The following is a 14,536-nucleotide window of genomic DNA, read 5'->3' on the forward strand; positions in this document are numbered from 1 at the left end:
AAGACTCTCAAATCTTCTGGACAGAGTGAAGAAACATGTCTCCCTCCTGCTCTGCATTTCATTCCACCCAAAACCCATCAACAGGAATCCATTAATGAAGTCCATATGGTGCTATTTCCTGTCATGGATGATCTTTTAACCAAAACCCATCTCTCTCCTCATGACATTGATATTCTCATCGTTAACTGCAGTGGCTTTTGTCCTTCTCCTTCCCTCTCCTCCATAATCATCAACAGATACTGCATGAGAAGCGATATTAAGAGCTTCAATCTCTCTGGAATGGGGTGCAGTGCAAGTGCTGTGGCCATTCATTTAGCTGAAAATCTACTTCAGGTCCACGAGAACTCAAATGCCGTAGTGCTCAGTACTGAAATTCTATCAAACGGTTGGTATGCAGGAAAGGAACCCTCCAGATTAATTCTGAACTGCTACTTCCGCATGGGCGGTGCAGCTATTCTGCTCACCAACAGAAAAGAGGCGAAAGATTATTCAAAATACAAACTATTCAAATCACTTCGAACCCTGACATCCTTCGACGATAAGAGTTATCTTTCAGCCATGCGGGAAGAGGATAATGACGGAAAACTCGGGGTCTCTGTGACGCGAGACACGCTACAGGTTTTCCCAGAAACTCTCCGGATAAACATAACCCTTCTTGGTTCATCAATCCTTCCATTATCAGAGAAACTAAAACACGTGGTTTCGAGGCTACGGAAGCGATTCTTGGACAAATCCCAAGAAATTTACATACCCAATTTCAAGACAGTGATCAATCATTTTTGCTTGCCGGTATCAGGGGGTACAGTGATAAGGGCGATCGGGAAAGTGCTGAAGCTCAACGATAAAGACTTGGAAGCGCCATTGATGACTCCGCATAGATTTGGGAACCAGTCTTCCTCTGCGTTGTGGTATGAACTTGCGTACTTCGAAGCAAAAGAAAGAGTTGAGAAAGGAGACAAAGTTTGGCAAATTGGGATGGGCACTGGGCCCAAATGTGTTAGCTTGATTTGGGAATGCATCCGGCCCATTTCCGGAGAGTCCAAGAATGACCCATGGGCCCAAGTAATCCATCACTATCCAATCGTAGGCCCATCAACTTAAATCTCGCATTATCCACCTACCTTATTATTACTGTTATTATTAATTCTATAAACTTTATTATTACGGTCAATTATGCATTAATTTAGAGCTTCTTCTATTTTATCTTCATAAATTCTACCAATGTAGCATGAAAAGCCTTGTACTAATGTAAAGCACAATTTATTTATTTAAAACACTTTCATAAAACAATATCATAAGCTTACATGTTTAAAAAAATGATCGGATAAAATTTAAAATAAACCTAGGTAATTGAAAAAAAAAAAATTCATACACTAATATAATATATACGAAATTAAATACAACTACACTATGCAAATTTTACAATCTTTAATTACGATACCGCCCTCAGTAATGGGTTTGCCTTTACTTTAAATATAAAAGTAGTACATGACTTGAATATTTTACCAAACACTCGTTAAAAGGCTCTATCATAGATTTAAAGGCTTATTTTCTGATATCAATTCAAATATATATCATAGTACACTTATAATAAATTTGTTATTGTCGGTGTTTTCAATTGTGCCGCTCACTTTGACCCATTTCATTTCTACTCGAAACATTTTTAAATTTATTTCAAGAAATACTCTTCATATCTTGATAAAATATGGAGTTAATGTACGTAAATAAAAAATAAATAAAAAAATTTGTAGTTACCATTTAAAATAAATTCATAATATAAGACGTAGGAAGGAAGGTATGTGGTAATAAAAACAGGGGACCATTATCCATAGCCAAATTAACTTCTCACCACCAATACTCCCAACCCCTCTTCAGTTTTGGCATTCATGAAACAACCACCACTTTCATTTATTACCTACCTCCATTCCCCAATATCATCCCCCTCACCGCTCTCCCATTCTTTCTTTCTTTCTTCTTCTTCTTCTTCTTCCATGGCTCATACTCCTCTGCAATGGCTCTGTTTTCCTCTGTTTTTCCACTGTTTGTTTTTTTCAAGCGCCCAGTTTTTCAAAACCTATGTTGTTCAGATGGACAGGTCTGCAATGCCGGACTCGTTTTCCGATCATTTGGAGTGGTACTCCACTGTGGTAAGCAGTGTGGTGGTTGATAATCCTGAGAGAGAAGGTCAAGGTAATGGGGGAGGTGAAGACAGGATCATTTACAGTTATCAGAATGTTTTCCATGGAGTTGCAGCTCGATTGAGTGAAGAAGAGGCTGAGAGGCTCGAGGAAGAACATGGGGTGTTGGCCGTTTTTCCTGAGGTTAAGTATGAGCTTCATACGACTAGAAGCCCCAAGTTTCTTGGGCTTGAACCGGCGGACAGTAACAGCGCCTGGTCTCAGCAAATTGCAGACCATGATGTGGTTGTCGGAGTTTTGGACACTGGGATTTGGCCGGAGAGTGAGAGCTTCAACGATGCTGGAATGTCGCCGGTGCCGGCATATTGGAAAGGGGAATGCGAGACAGGGCGAGGCTTCACGAAACAGAATTGTAATAGAAAGATCGTTGGCGCTAGAGTGTTTTACCATGGGTATGAAGCTGCAACGGGGAAATTTAACCAACAGTTGGAGTATAAATCGCCGAGGGATCAAGATGGGCATGGGACTCACACGGCAGCCACCGTCGCCGGATCTCCGGTGGCAGGGGCAAATCTTCTGGGGTATGCTTATGGAACAGCTAGAGGAATGGCGCCTGGTGCTAGAATTGCCGCCTACAAAGTCTGTTGGGTTGGTGGCTGCTTCAGCTCCGACATTTTGTCGGCTGTGGACAGAGCTGTGGCCGACGGCGTAAATGTTCTGTCCATCTCTTTGGGAGGTGGGGTTTCTTCTTACTACCGTGATAGCCTCTCCGTTGCAGCATTTGGGGCAATGGAGATGGGTGTTTTTGTGTCCTGCTCGGCCGGCAATGGAGGGCCGGATCCTGTCAGTCTCACAAACGTATCGCCGTGGATAACCACCGTCGGCGCTAGTACAATGGACAGAGATTTCCCGGCCATTGTCAAGCTCGGCAATGGAAGAACAATCACCGGCGTTTCACTTTACAGAGGAAGAATCACGATTCAAGAAAACAAACAATTCCCAGTTGTGTATATGGGGAGTAATTCAAGCAACCCTGATCCGAGTTCGCTCTGTTTAGAAGGAACTTTAGATCCCCATTTCGTCGCCGGAAAAATTGTGATATGCGATCGAGGAATTAGCCCTCGGGTTCAGAAGGGAGTGGTGGTAAAAAACGCAGGTGGTATTGGGATGATTCTGTCGAACACGGCGGCGAATGGGGAAGAACTTGTTGCCGATTGCCATTTATTGCCGGCTGTCGCCGTCGGAGAAACAGAAGGCAAGGCAATTAAGCAATATGCATTAACAAATCGAAAACCGACGGCGACTCTAGGGCTTTTAGGTACAAGATTAGGGGTAAAACCCTCGCCGGTAGTGGCGGCGTTTTCTTCCAGAGGACCAAATTTCCTCACTCTGGAGATTCTCAAGCCCGATCTGGTAGCTCCCGGCGTCAACATCCTCGCCGCTTGGACCGGAAAAACAGGGCCGTCGAGCTTGACAACAGATACAAGAAGGGTGAAATTCAACATTCTTTCCGGAACTTCAATGTCGTGCCCACACGTCAGTGGAGTAGCGGCTTTAATCAAATCGAAACATCCCGATTGGAGCCCATCAGCGATCAAATCGGCGCTGATGACCACCGCATATGTCCACGACAACACCTACAAGCCTCTGAAAGACGCCTCCGCCGCATCCCCGTCGAGTCCGTACGAACATGGCGCCGGCCACATAAATCCCAGAAAAGCCCTAGATCCTGGTTTGGTTTACGAAATTAAACCGCAAGATTACTTCGAATTCCTCTGTACACAGGATTTAACTCCTTCACAGCTCAAAGTCTTCTCCAAACATTCAAATCGATCATGCCATCGCCTTCTCCCCAACCCTGGAGATTTGAATTATCCAGCCATCTCCGCCGTGTTCCCAGAGAAAACCACCGTCACCTCCCTGACCCTTCACAGAACCGTCACCAACGTCGGCCCTGCATCCTCGAGTTACCACGCAATAGTGTCTCCGTTCACCGGCGCCGCCGTGAAAATCGAGCCGGAGAGGCTGAACTTCACAAGGAGATATCAGAAGCTTTCATACAGAATCACTTTCGTGACGAAGAAGAGACTTAGCATGCCGGAATTTGGAGGGCTAATTTGGAAGGACGGAAGTCACAGGGTGAGAAGCCCCATTATCATCACTTGGTTGTCGTCTTTTTGAATCCATTTCTTCGCTTGTTTCTTTGTTTGATCCTTTTTGGAGCTCATGTTTTCAATCATCAAGTCTCAGTTCATGGGTTTTGCAATTAAATTTGCTACTAAATATCCATGTAGTATTACAAGAGAAATTAATGCAATGTTTATTTATTTCATATGCATTTTCTTAAAAACTTCCATTTTAATGTGAAGATTTATCAGATTGTGGGATATTTAATATCAACCTATCTGCATGTGTTATTAATTACTTCAAAATGGACAATAAATGAATGATTGTAACATGCATGAGAACCAAAGTTTGTAAAATATTCGTATCCTACGCTAATATGTGATGTCGCACGTTGGTTAGGAGGAGAACAAATCACGGGTGTGGAAACCTTCCCCTAGTAGACGCGTTTTAAAGCCTTGAGGGGAAGTCCGAAAGGGAAAGCCCAAAGTGGACAACATCTGCTGGCGGCAGATCTGGGCCGTTACAAACAGTATCAGACCCAGACACCAGACAATATGCTAGTAAGGATGTTGGGGCCAAAGAGGGTGAATTTGGGGCGGTCCCACGTTGATTAGAGGAAGGAAAGAGTGTCAGCTAGTACGCTGACCCCAAAGGGGGATGAATTTGTATAGTCCAGGGTGACCGTTAATATCAAATCATGATTCATTGTCATTTACTAGATATTCTTATTTACCGGGTTAGTAATGTTGTGAGTATCCTACATTAATTGGAGAGGAGAACGAAACACCTTTTATAAAAGGTGTGGAAACCTCCCCTAACAAACGCGCTTTAAAATCTTGGAGACAATATCATACCATTATCCCTTAATAAAAAAAAATTGGTCAATAATATAGATATAGATTATCTATAAATGTTTTAAAGCCCAAAATAAATTCATAAATGTTTTATAATATTTAAAAGTTATTCTCAAATATATTTGTATTATTTTACTATAAAATCCAATATGTTAAAATGTTACCACAAATCTTTGATGTGACAAGATTCTTACATCATTTATAGAATTAAAAAGCAGCTTTATTCTTATATTATAACTATTTATAAGGAATAGCTTTATTGTTTCAACTTAGGTGTAATTAATTAAAGTCAGTAAAATTACAAAAATACCCATCCTTCTTTAGGACACAATATTCAAATGAGTTTTGAACCACAAAGAATGGGCATGCTCCTGTCGCTTCACTACCTAACTCTCATTGTAGAAACTTTATTTATTTTATTTTATTTTTATTCGTTTGAAAATTTAAATAATTTTATTGGATAAAACGGGCGATGAGCACAGTAAATAAATATGCTACAAACACGAGCATAATTTAATTAAAATGCGATATTTTTTTTAAAGAAAGATTAATTTGTATTATAAACGTTAAATTATATTAAATTAGACTATATACTTAATTAAACGTTACAATTCATTAAGGTATAGCACCAAACTCTTCTATTTAATTTTAAAATAGTTTTTATGAAGAAATGTGGGCAAAACTTGGCTGAAAGCAAACAAAAAGAAAAGGCTCTTCGGGATTGGAACCGTCACTTTCGCCGTCACCGCCACGTACCCAAATACCTATACCACCTCTTTAATTGGCCCTCTCCTTTACCGCCACGTGTAATTACTCTTATAATTAAAATTTTAAATTGTAGAGACTATTTTTAATATTTAAAATTATTAAGATGAGATTTTATTATTATTTTTCAAAGACAATCCTTTTAAAAAGAATTATTAAATTAAATTAATTTTTTTTTTTTTTTTTTTTTTAAGTTTTTGGGATGAAAAATTTATTTTTGTAGGTGGAATACAGGAATTTAATTTATTATTATTGTTTGATTTACTTAAATAACTGGAATCTACGGAGGTTACAAGACTAAGTCTCTTCCTGTCAGATAGCTTTCCAACGTGTCAACGTTGAATCAGACACGTCACTATGAGTGTGCTGGTGAGATAAAATCACGCCACGTATACAGTAGTTTGCAAAAATAAATAAAAATTGAGAAAAAAGAAAAATCAGATTCCGTAAAGTAAAGCCTAGTCGATGTGGGACCCATATCTATCGTTTTATGGCAGGCCTGGCGTGGGAGTTTCTGATTGATCCACGTGTGTCATCCTCGCAAGCTGGGCCTCCAGTTTTTAAGCACTTTTGACACGTGTCACAAGGGATAATTCTCGCGATACGATTAATTGACTGGAAAGAGAAAAGGAATTAGGGGAGAGGATGGTCATGGGTAACACGTGTCCTAACAGCATGAAATAGAGGTCGGGTAGGGCAGGTTTTGTAGCTGCCCGTAGAATTAGAGTTGCCCGAGAGTCTCTCTTTTGTTCCTGGGTGGGAGGAAGAAACGAAGCGACACGTTTTCTTCTCAGCGAAATTCCGTAACGCATTCCATTACTTGCTTATATTATTACACTTCGCCAACGATGATTATTCTTATCGGGAGATTATCGACGGCGAGTTCCTGTTTCGGACGATTCCGATGACGGAGGTTTACTGTAGAATGCCAAGTGATGATGATATAGATTCGCCGGCCAAATGCCGAGAGCGCCGGCGCCGTAGAATAGAAATGAGGCGATTAGCAGCAGTACCGTCGGCGAAACCCTCGCCATCGCCGTCGACCAGTCACCACCACCGGAAGGAGAATCAAACTGAGAGTTCCGGTTTTGAGAAGAAGCGTGTTCGGAAGACGGACGGCGACGACACTCCGGAGGTTTTAACGTCTTCCTCTTCGGGGGAGGACGTGAACGCTGTAGTTGCTTCATCGTCGGTACCTCAGCCGGTGTTCGGGATGATGTCGGTTTCTGGGAGGTCACGTGAGATGGAGGATGCAGTATCGGTGAGCACGTGCCATATTGGTCCAGAAAGTCGACTACCGGTGCATTTCTTCGCCGTCTATGATGGACATGGAGGCCCTCACGTAAAGTTTAAATTTTATTTTTCCAGAAAATTAGTAAATAGAAANAGTAAAAAAAAAAAAAAAAAAAAGGAGGTGGAAATTACCATTGAGATCAAACTGAATTATCCTCTATAATGGCGGCATTGAGGGTTACTATCGTCATTATGATGGTCTAATTTGCTTTATTTCACAGGTGGCAACACTATGTATGGAGAAGATGCACGTGTTAGTACAGGAGGAATGGGCGCGCGTGGTGAATACGCGCGAGGAAACTGAGAGTATCGGTGGAGGAAGTAGCGCGGCGGAGGAGGAGGCGACTTGGAGAAGAGTGATGCGGCGGAGCTTTGAGAGAATGGATGAAGTGGCACTCAATACTTGTGCCTGTGGGAGCGTCGGAGGCCAGTGTGCTTGCCATCCAATGGAGGTGGCTCTCGGTGGTTCCACCGCCGTTGTCGCTGTGCTCACGCCGGAACATATAATCGTTGCCAACTGCGGTGACTCACGCGCCGTCCTCTGTCGAGGAGGAAGGGCCATTCCGCTTTCCAATGATCACAAGGTTTACTCTCTCTCAAGTCCTCTCCCGAAAATTGTTGACGTAATCGTCGCCAGCTGTTTGCTCAACACTTATTATGCTGTCAATTTTTGACGAGATGATAACGATTAAAGGATTGCTTGTCTAATCTTGTTGCTTGTATGATGCGATTGGACCATTTTAGCGTAAAAGAAATTTTAGATTGATTAGGTCTCCCTTACATTCTCATTCATTCAGCCATTTGTTCTTCTTTTCTCCAATTTTTTACTAATTTTGGGACACAAGCATAATGCTTCGCAAATGCTGTCCCATCCTTCTAGGGCTATTAATTTGTCGTAGTTATGTTATTGATGGCGATCCTGATGTACTATAGTTATTTATACAACACTTGTTGCCCGACTCTGGCTATGGGGATCAGTTCTTCAATCTCGGTTTAGATTCGTTAGCTCATTTGTATCACTGTGAAGAAAAGTGTGTAATGGTATCGTTTAATATAACCTTTCTGCTTAACGTTGAGTACTTCCTTGAAGCTTGGTCTTTTTTTTTTTTTTTTTGTCTGAAGTACATTTTAGATGGATAGAATGTTGTGTGAGCAGAAAATATATGATATTCTCTGCTTTCTCGAATTATTGATTCAGTGTTCTAATATTGTTGGTCTACTTAATTTCACTGTGTATTATTGCATGATACATTTTCCAGCCAGTAGGTGTCTCATGATGAACATATAGTATTTTTTTTCCTCACTATTTTGCTTATCTAATTCTCAGCCTGATAGAATTGATGAACTAGCAAGGATCGAAGCTGCAGGAGGACAGGTGATTTTCATAAATGGAGCTCGGGTTAAAGGCATCCTTGCAATGTCCCGTGCAATTGGTAATAGTTTCTGCTATTATGGATGTTGAATATGATATTATCTGCTTTTGTGGAGTTTGCCTAGACATTCCGACGTAAATTATAATGCTTCCAGTGTATGATTAATGCATATGGTCATCTACAGAAGTCTGATTTTGTTTTCAAGGAATTAAATAAACTGCTCACTGTGACACCGTCTAGGTAATTATGAGGTACACTTTTCTTGCTATTCACAAACTGATTGTGGTCGTGTTTAGTTTTGGTACATTTCTATGCAATCTTCTTTGTCAAATCCTGCATTCTTTTCTAAGTTCGAACATTGATTAGATTATAAGTTTCAAGGATTTCCTAAAAATTTGATTGTCGTACTCTGTCGCTAGTGCAATATATATATATATGAATACTCTCTAGAAGAGAATGTATAAAGCCTTAAATGAATGGAAGGATTTAGATTCTGATATATTTTTTAGTGACAAGAATTAATAGATAAAGGGACTGTTGATTCACTGAGGTTATGTAGTGCTTGGATCAAACACTATTTCGTTTTATTAGGTTGAGTCCATGGACAATTACAAATTGGAAATGGATGCTCATTTGGAATATACATATGATTTGACAAAAGAGGTTTATGCTGTACGGTTCACTGTGCTTGCATTCACTTATAATATTCTGGACAACCTTACTTGAACAAGATTCGTGCTATAAGGTTGTGTAAATGAGTCCTCGAGTTTAGGGACGAAAAAGTTTGTAACATTTTGAGTAAGATTGTTACTTCCTTGAATCTGGAGTACACTTATCACTCCCCATTTCATCTTGGAGCATTGGGCTTGCTGTAGCCTCGTGATTCTTCTGAAATGGGTTCCCTTACAACATTGCTTGGCAGAAATGTGAAGCATGTGATTTTTGAATGAAAATGCTTTATGTTGCATTTCTTCATCAACAGATTGCTGGCATGATTGAATGGTAGTGTGGATAAAGATTGGCAAAATTTCCTAGTAACTTCATAGAACACCCTCTTTGATGACTCAGAGGGTCTAGAGCAAAACAGATTTTGAAAAAAACTAATCAGATTGGAAATCTTTGTTGCCCTTAAAGTCATAATTTTCCTGAAGTAAGTTGATTCAATGGGACAAGTTATTTTCTTCAAGGAAAGTTTTAAATACTGTACAGATCATGGCAGTTCGTTGGAAAAAAAAAATTGAACAGGGTGATATTAGTTATGTGCATAATTGAGGCTTTAAACCCTCGCAGATTTCCTTTGTTATAACTACATTACTTTGGGGTTGTATGCTAACATTGCAATGTAATGCGGCTTTGACATGCTGAGAGTAGGGAAGACTCAGCAAATAAGTGTAAGGGTCAAGAATGTTTATGATTTTTCTTTGTGATAATCTCAACGTATGTCCCGTGATTTAGACAAATTTTCTTTTTTGTATGATGGACCATTTCAAGAGTTCAAAGCATTTCAATCTTCAATATGGATTCTACTTCTTGCAAGTTGCAACTAGAATGACCTTATTAGATGTACGAGTCAGAGGTATATCTTCCTCTTGTGATGGAGTTCATGGAAATCAATTTGATAGTGGCAGAAATCTGCAGAATCATGTCTTGTTGGCAAGTACCTCTGTTGGATCGTCACTCACTTTACTTGACAATATCTAATCTGTTTTGAACATGATTGTGCATTGTAAAGAAAAAAAAAAAAAGTTTTGGAACTGGTCAACTGGTGCTTACCACGTTGGCATGCAAAACTGTTTTTTTCCCGTTCAGTTGGCTGTTGAATACTGGTCTATACCATCATTTTTGTTTGGTTTACTTGGGGATTGGTTGACATAAAATTTTGTGGCTTCGTATATTTGCATTTTTTAAAAACTTGGAACTAACTGTGCTTCTTTACTGTGATTTTGTTTGTTGCTTTTTCTAAGATATTTTGGGAAATCAGGTCAGAGTAATTTTGACTGATGAACAACATTAACAAGTAGCAACATGGACTTGAGAGGTGCCAAGTTTCCAAATGCAAAACCTATTCTAGCTGTGGGACATTTGTGTCTTGAATCTTATCTCCATATGTCTATATGTATCATTTGTTGAAACATATGTGAAGTTATAAGTTTCGTCTTATAACTTAGAAGGAAATGTTAGACTGATGCCTTGCCAGCTTATGATTAGATTCAATTTTTGTTGTTGGAAGATCACGAGTGTTGAAGCGAAGAATATAAGCTTAGTGCAAAGTGGGTCGTACCATGAGATTGACTAATCATGATTCGTTCTTGCCTTTTCACCATGCTAAGAATGACCATCTTGTAATTTTAACCAAAATGAGATTTTATTCTAAAAGTTTAAGCTTTTGCATTTGAAAAACGGATGAAGGACCTAATGATGAGTGTTCTAAATATCTTTCATACCATATGAAACGATACTACCATGGATATAAACTGTATCAAGTTTCTAATACCTTGAGTTATTAGCTGTTCAGCTAGCGTTTAACCGGTGGATTTATTTTTCCATTAACGAGTCTTGTTTCAAAATCTTGGATGCTCTCACTCATGATACCTGGAAGTCCAGGTCGAGAAATTGACCTCATATCTTTTGCTGAGACTTGCCTAGATCCGGTCCTGTGAATATCAATGGGGGAGGTTTTCTAGATTTAATGCCATGTTGAGAAATACCGTAACTGGCTTGAGCCATTTTCGAATTTGTAAGCTTGAGCTATTTTACTGAGGAACTAGTTCTTATTTCTAATTACAAAACATGATATTGTTCACCATTTTTTGGTATTTATTTTTAACCAATCGACTGTTGGTCTGTTCATTTGAATGGTTGAAGGTGAGCATCGGCAGATAATCTGATAAAGAGAGTGACTGGCGGGGTAATGCTATTCTGAAAGTGAATTCAGAGCTTCATATCTCGAGGTTGTATTTATGGGTTAAGAAACCCATGGAATCTTTGGAAACTTATTTGGGAAGTTGTACTTCACATTTGTGTTGACTGTGCTCCGGGAACTCTAATGAAATCCTCGTTCCTTTAGTGCTTGATTTCTATTCTGCAATTTCCCTGGTCTAGGTTCTGTTCTGCAATTTCCCTGGTCTAGTCGCCTATAACAACTTCTTTGGAGAGATGCCTAATTTGTGTAGTTTTATATACTTTCTGTGTCAGATTACTCGAGTTACCGTTTGATTCTAGGAATAGGATTAACAAAAGAGACTGGTGATCATTCTATGGCTTAAGGCAGGTAGGGGAAATGCGGCTATTAAGGGTGACATTGTATTTATTGTTCATGGGTTGAATTGGGTTGAATTGGGTTGAATCTGGGAGAAGTAATGAAGTTCTGTATGAATGTATGGGTTCAGTAACTCTGATCAATTGATTATGTTGGAGATTCAACGAGCATAATTCTCTTTCTTCTTTCCTGTTCATGTACTGTCAGGATGGACATAGTTCTTTCCTTTTCCCTTTCTTCCTGTGTTATCAGACTTCCGTTTTTGTGTGTTAAGTTCATTCTTTGTTATTTAGATTTCTGCAACATAAATAACCTTTTTTGCGACAAGTGATAATTCTAGTCGCTTAGATTGAGCTTCACTTCTACATTTGCCCCTAATGTTATACTGTCAGGCAAGCAGCGAACTCTGTATGATCTTTCGATTATAATAAAACAAGTTCTTGCGGAATTCCATTTGTCTATTTTTTTTTTTTCTTTTGGAAGATTGATCTCTGTTGATTTTTCCACTTGTATGATGCTTTGAACAGGCGACAAATATCTCAAGTCAGTTGTAATATCAGAGCCAGAGATTACCTTCACCAAAAGAGAACCCGATGATGAATGTTTAATACTTGCAAGTGATGGTTTGTGGGATGTTCTTTCAAGTGAGTTGGCTTGTGAGGTAGCTCGTGAATGTCTCCAGGAAACGGTCGCTGCTTCTAGCACTACAATAGATCTCAACGCCTTGCCTCAAATTGAAGAAGGGGCTGGAACTTCATATACCTCTCGTAGTTCAGTTGCTGCAGCACTGCTTACTCGTCTTGCTTTGGGGCGGAAAAGCACCGACAATATCAGTGTCATAGTTATCGATCTAAAGAGGAGCTAAGCTGAAAAAATGATGTAGTTAAGGTCAACCAAGTATATGGAGTTGTACAGCCTTGCTCTAGACTGGAAACGAAGTGAGGAGCATGATCCATTGAAGATTGCTCCTCTTAGGTGAAAACTTATTTCTCTAATTTGTAGGTTTGCGATTGAATTTATTAGTTGAAAGCTGTGTTCTGGGTCATGGGTCAATCGATGTTTTGCTTTTTTATGCCATCATGAAGCAAAAAAGAACTGATGATTGGAAGAATCGATACAATCCAACATTTTTCCTGCCACGTGATGTTAATGATGTGCTTTATGATGGGATTAGACAATTACAGGCATATGCTCTTACATCCTAAAAATGAAGCATTTCTCTTTTGCTTCCCAAAATTTGGTTGATATATCATTACAAGATTTGCTTGCTGTGGCCAGTTTGGCTCCCTACTTTTACTTTCTCAGTTGAAACAGAGGATTCCAGCTTTAAATCACTGGAATATGCTGCGGTTAGTTGAAGTCACATGTTAATATCTGATCATATCTTTTATCAGTATCAAGCTGTACAACATTACTCCATTTGAACATGCTTCTGCTGTCATTATTTCAGATTGATTATTGAGATTCCAAAAGAGGAACATAGCCGTAAAAGAACATGAAAGATGTTTGTTTCTTTGTTTATGTGTGCAGTAATTTGGATTGTAGTTTCTGCTTTCATGGTTGAGTAACTCTGAAGGGTCGAGCTATATTTTCATGGCCTGGCTGTCTTTCATATTCATATTAAATGCAGAAGCAGAATGCCATTTCAACCTCATTGTGGTCACAAAGCTTGCATCTATTCAACATATGGCCATTGTCAAGCTGTGCAACACTTGTCGGCGCTATTCAGGTATGATTCTTACTCTCTCATTAATCAATGATCTAAGATAGTAGGGGGTAGAGAGAGATAGAGAGAGATGGCAAAGTCCAGCTGGTTCTTGTTTGGTAGAATTTGGAATAGCTCAAGTATGTGGGGAAGGGCTTGGTTAAGCACATGCAGCATGAATTTTGCAGTACACTATTGGAGTCTCATCACAAAAGCACATGTAAACTTTTAGACTTCCCAAGCAATTTCAAATCCAATTTTTATTGATGAAAAGCTGCAGGCATTTTCACACCATTGACCTGAATCTATGAATGCTTTATAATATGTCACCTCTTATCTCTCTCCTCTAGCTGAGCAATGGGAATGTGACAGAATATTCTTGTTTCTGGCCCTAAACAATAAACAAATGGGTATCACAAAAGAGAACTCAACGAAGGATTGTCTTGGGAGTTTGGCCTGGATTAGGTGAGATTTAGAAACATTGAAAGATAGAGAGAGAGAAATGGAAGAGTTGTCAATTCATTTGGGTTTTGTTTTTATTATCCAATGAATGCTTTTTTTGATCTAAAGCCTCTAATTTGTCTTATACCACCAAATACATACTTTCTTCCTCTCTCAAGAGGAGAGAGATACGCACGTGTGCACGTGACCGTTCAAAGGTCGTTGCATGTGACACCTACAATTGGTCAAAATTATTATTATTTTTTTATGTTTCATTTCATTTTCAACCGAATGACTAGGTCGAATATCTTTCTAAATTACCAACATACCCATCCTTATATTTTCCCCTTCAATTGTCCCTCTCCATTGTGAGGAGCTGCCTCGCCTCAGTAGTTCAGAGCTGGAGCTGCCATAGCTTATGGTTAGAGCCATGGGACTAATATACTCGAGAGAGGAAGTAAAGACTAGTATTTTTTTTTTTTTTTTAATTATCGAAATGATATCATAAACTTGACAAGTGGGGGGCTTTTGTATTGAAAATATTGGAAAAGAAAAGTAATAATAGAGAGGTAAGGATGAAG

At 39.4% G+C, this 14,536-nt stretch overlaps 3 protein-coding genes across 10 annotated transcripts in view; all 3 read left to right on the plus strand.

The window, feature by feature from the left end:
- Window positions 1-1,229, plus strand: part of LOC111449914 (3-ketoacyl-CoA synthase 7-like) — a 4,099-nt gene extending 2,870 nt beyond the window's left edge. The window contains exon 2 of the mRNA XM_023090001.1: window positions 4-1,229. Coding sequence (XP_022945769.1) covers window positions 4-1,101 — 1,098 coding nt within the window. The 3' untranslated portion in view covers window positions 1,102-1,229. The remainder of the gene's footprint in view (window positions 1-3) is intronic.
- Window positions 1,230-1,947: 718 nt separating this feature from the next.
- On the plus strand, window positions 1,948-4,470 carry LOC111449392 (subtilisin-like protease SBT1.3). The gene has a single exon (XM_023089261.1). The coding sequence runs from the start codon at window positions 1,992-1,994 to the stop codon at window positions 4,317-4,319; it is 2,328 nt and encodes a 775-aa protein (XP_022945029.1). The 5' UTR covers window positions 1,948-1,991; the 3' UTR covers window positions 4,320-4,470.
- Window positions 4,471-6,628: 2,158 nt separating this feature from the next.
- LOC111449394 (probable protein phosphatase 2C 75) lies at window positions 6,629-14,268 on the plus strand. Of its 8 annotated transcripts, none has more exons than XR_002711607.1 (5): window positions 6,642-7,226; window positions 7,399-7,761; window positions 8,505-8,610; window positions 8,705-8,790; window positions 12,337-12,373. XR_002711607.1 is itself a non-coding variant. In XM_023089265.1 (4 exons), the coding sequence occupies exons 1-4, from the start codon at window positions 6,789-6,791 to the stop codon at window positions 12,672-12,674; spliced, it is 1,245 nt and encodes a 414-aa protein (XP_022945033.1). In that variant the 5' UTR covers window positions 6,629-6,788; the 3' UTR covers window positions 12,675-13,078. The 8 variants fall into 8 exon arrangements, 2 of the variants coding, with proteins under 2 accessions (XP_022945033.1, XP_022945032.1); XR_002711608.1 differs by lacking the exon at window positions 12,337-12,373 and adding an exon at window positions 10,515-10,846 and having other exon boundaries at window positions 8,705-8,801; XR_002711609.1 differs by lacking the exon at window positions 12,337-12,373 and adding an exon at window positions 10,515-10,846.
- The last annotated feature ends 268 nt before the right edge of the window (window positions 14,269-14,536 follow it).

The sequence above is a fragment of the Cucurbita moschata genome, unplaced genomic scaffold (assembly GCF_002738365.1).
Source record: "Cucurbita moschata cultivar Rifu unplaced genomic scaffold, Cmos_1.0 Cmo_Scf00011, whole genome shotgun sequence".
In the NCBI taxonomy this organism is placed as follows: Eukaryota; Viridiplantae; Streptophyta; class Magnoliopsida; order Cucurbitales; family Cucurbitaceae; genus Cucurbita; species Cucurbita moschata.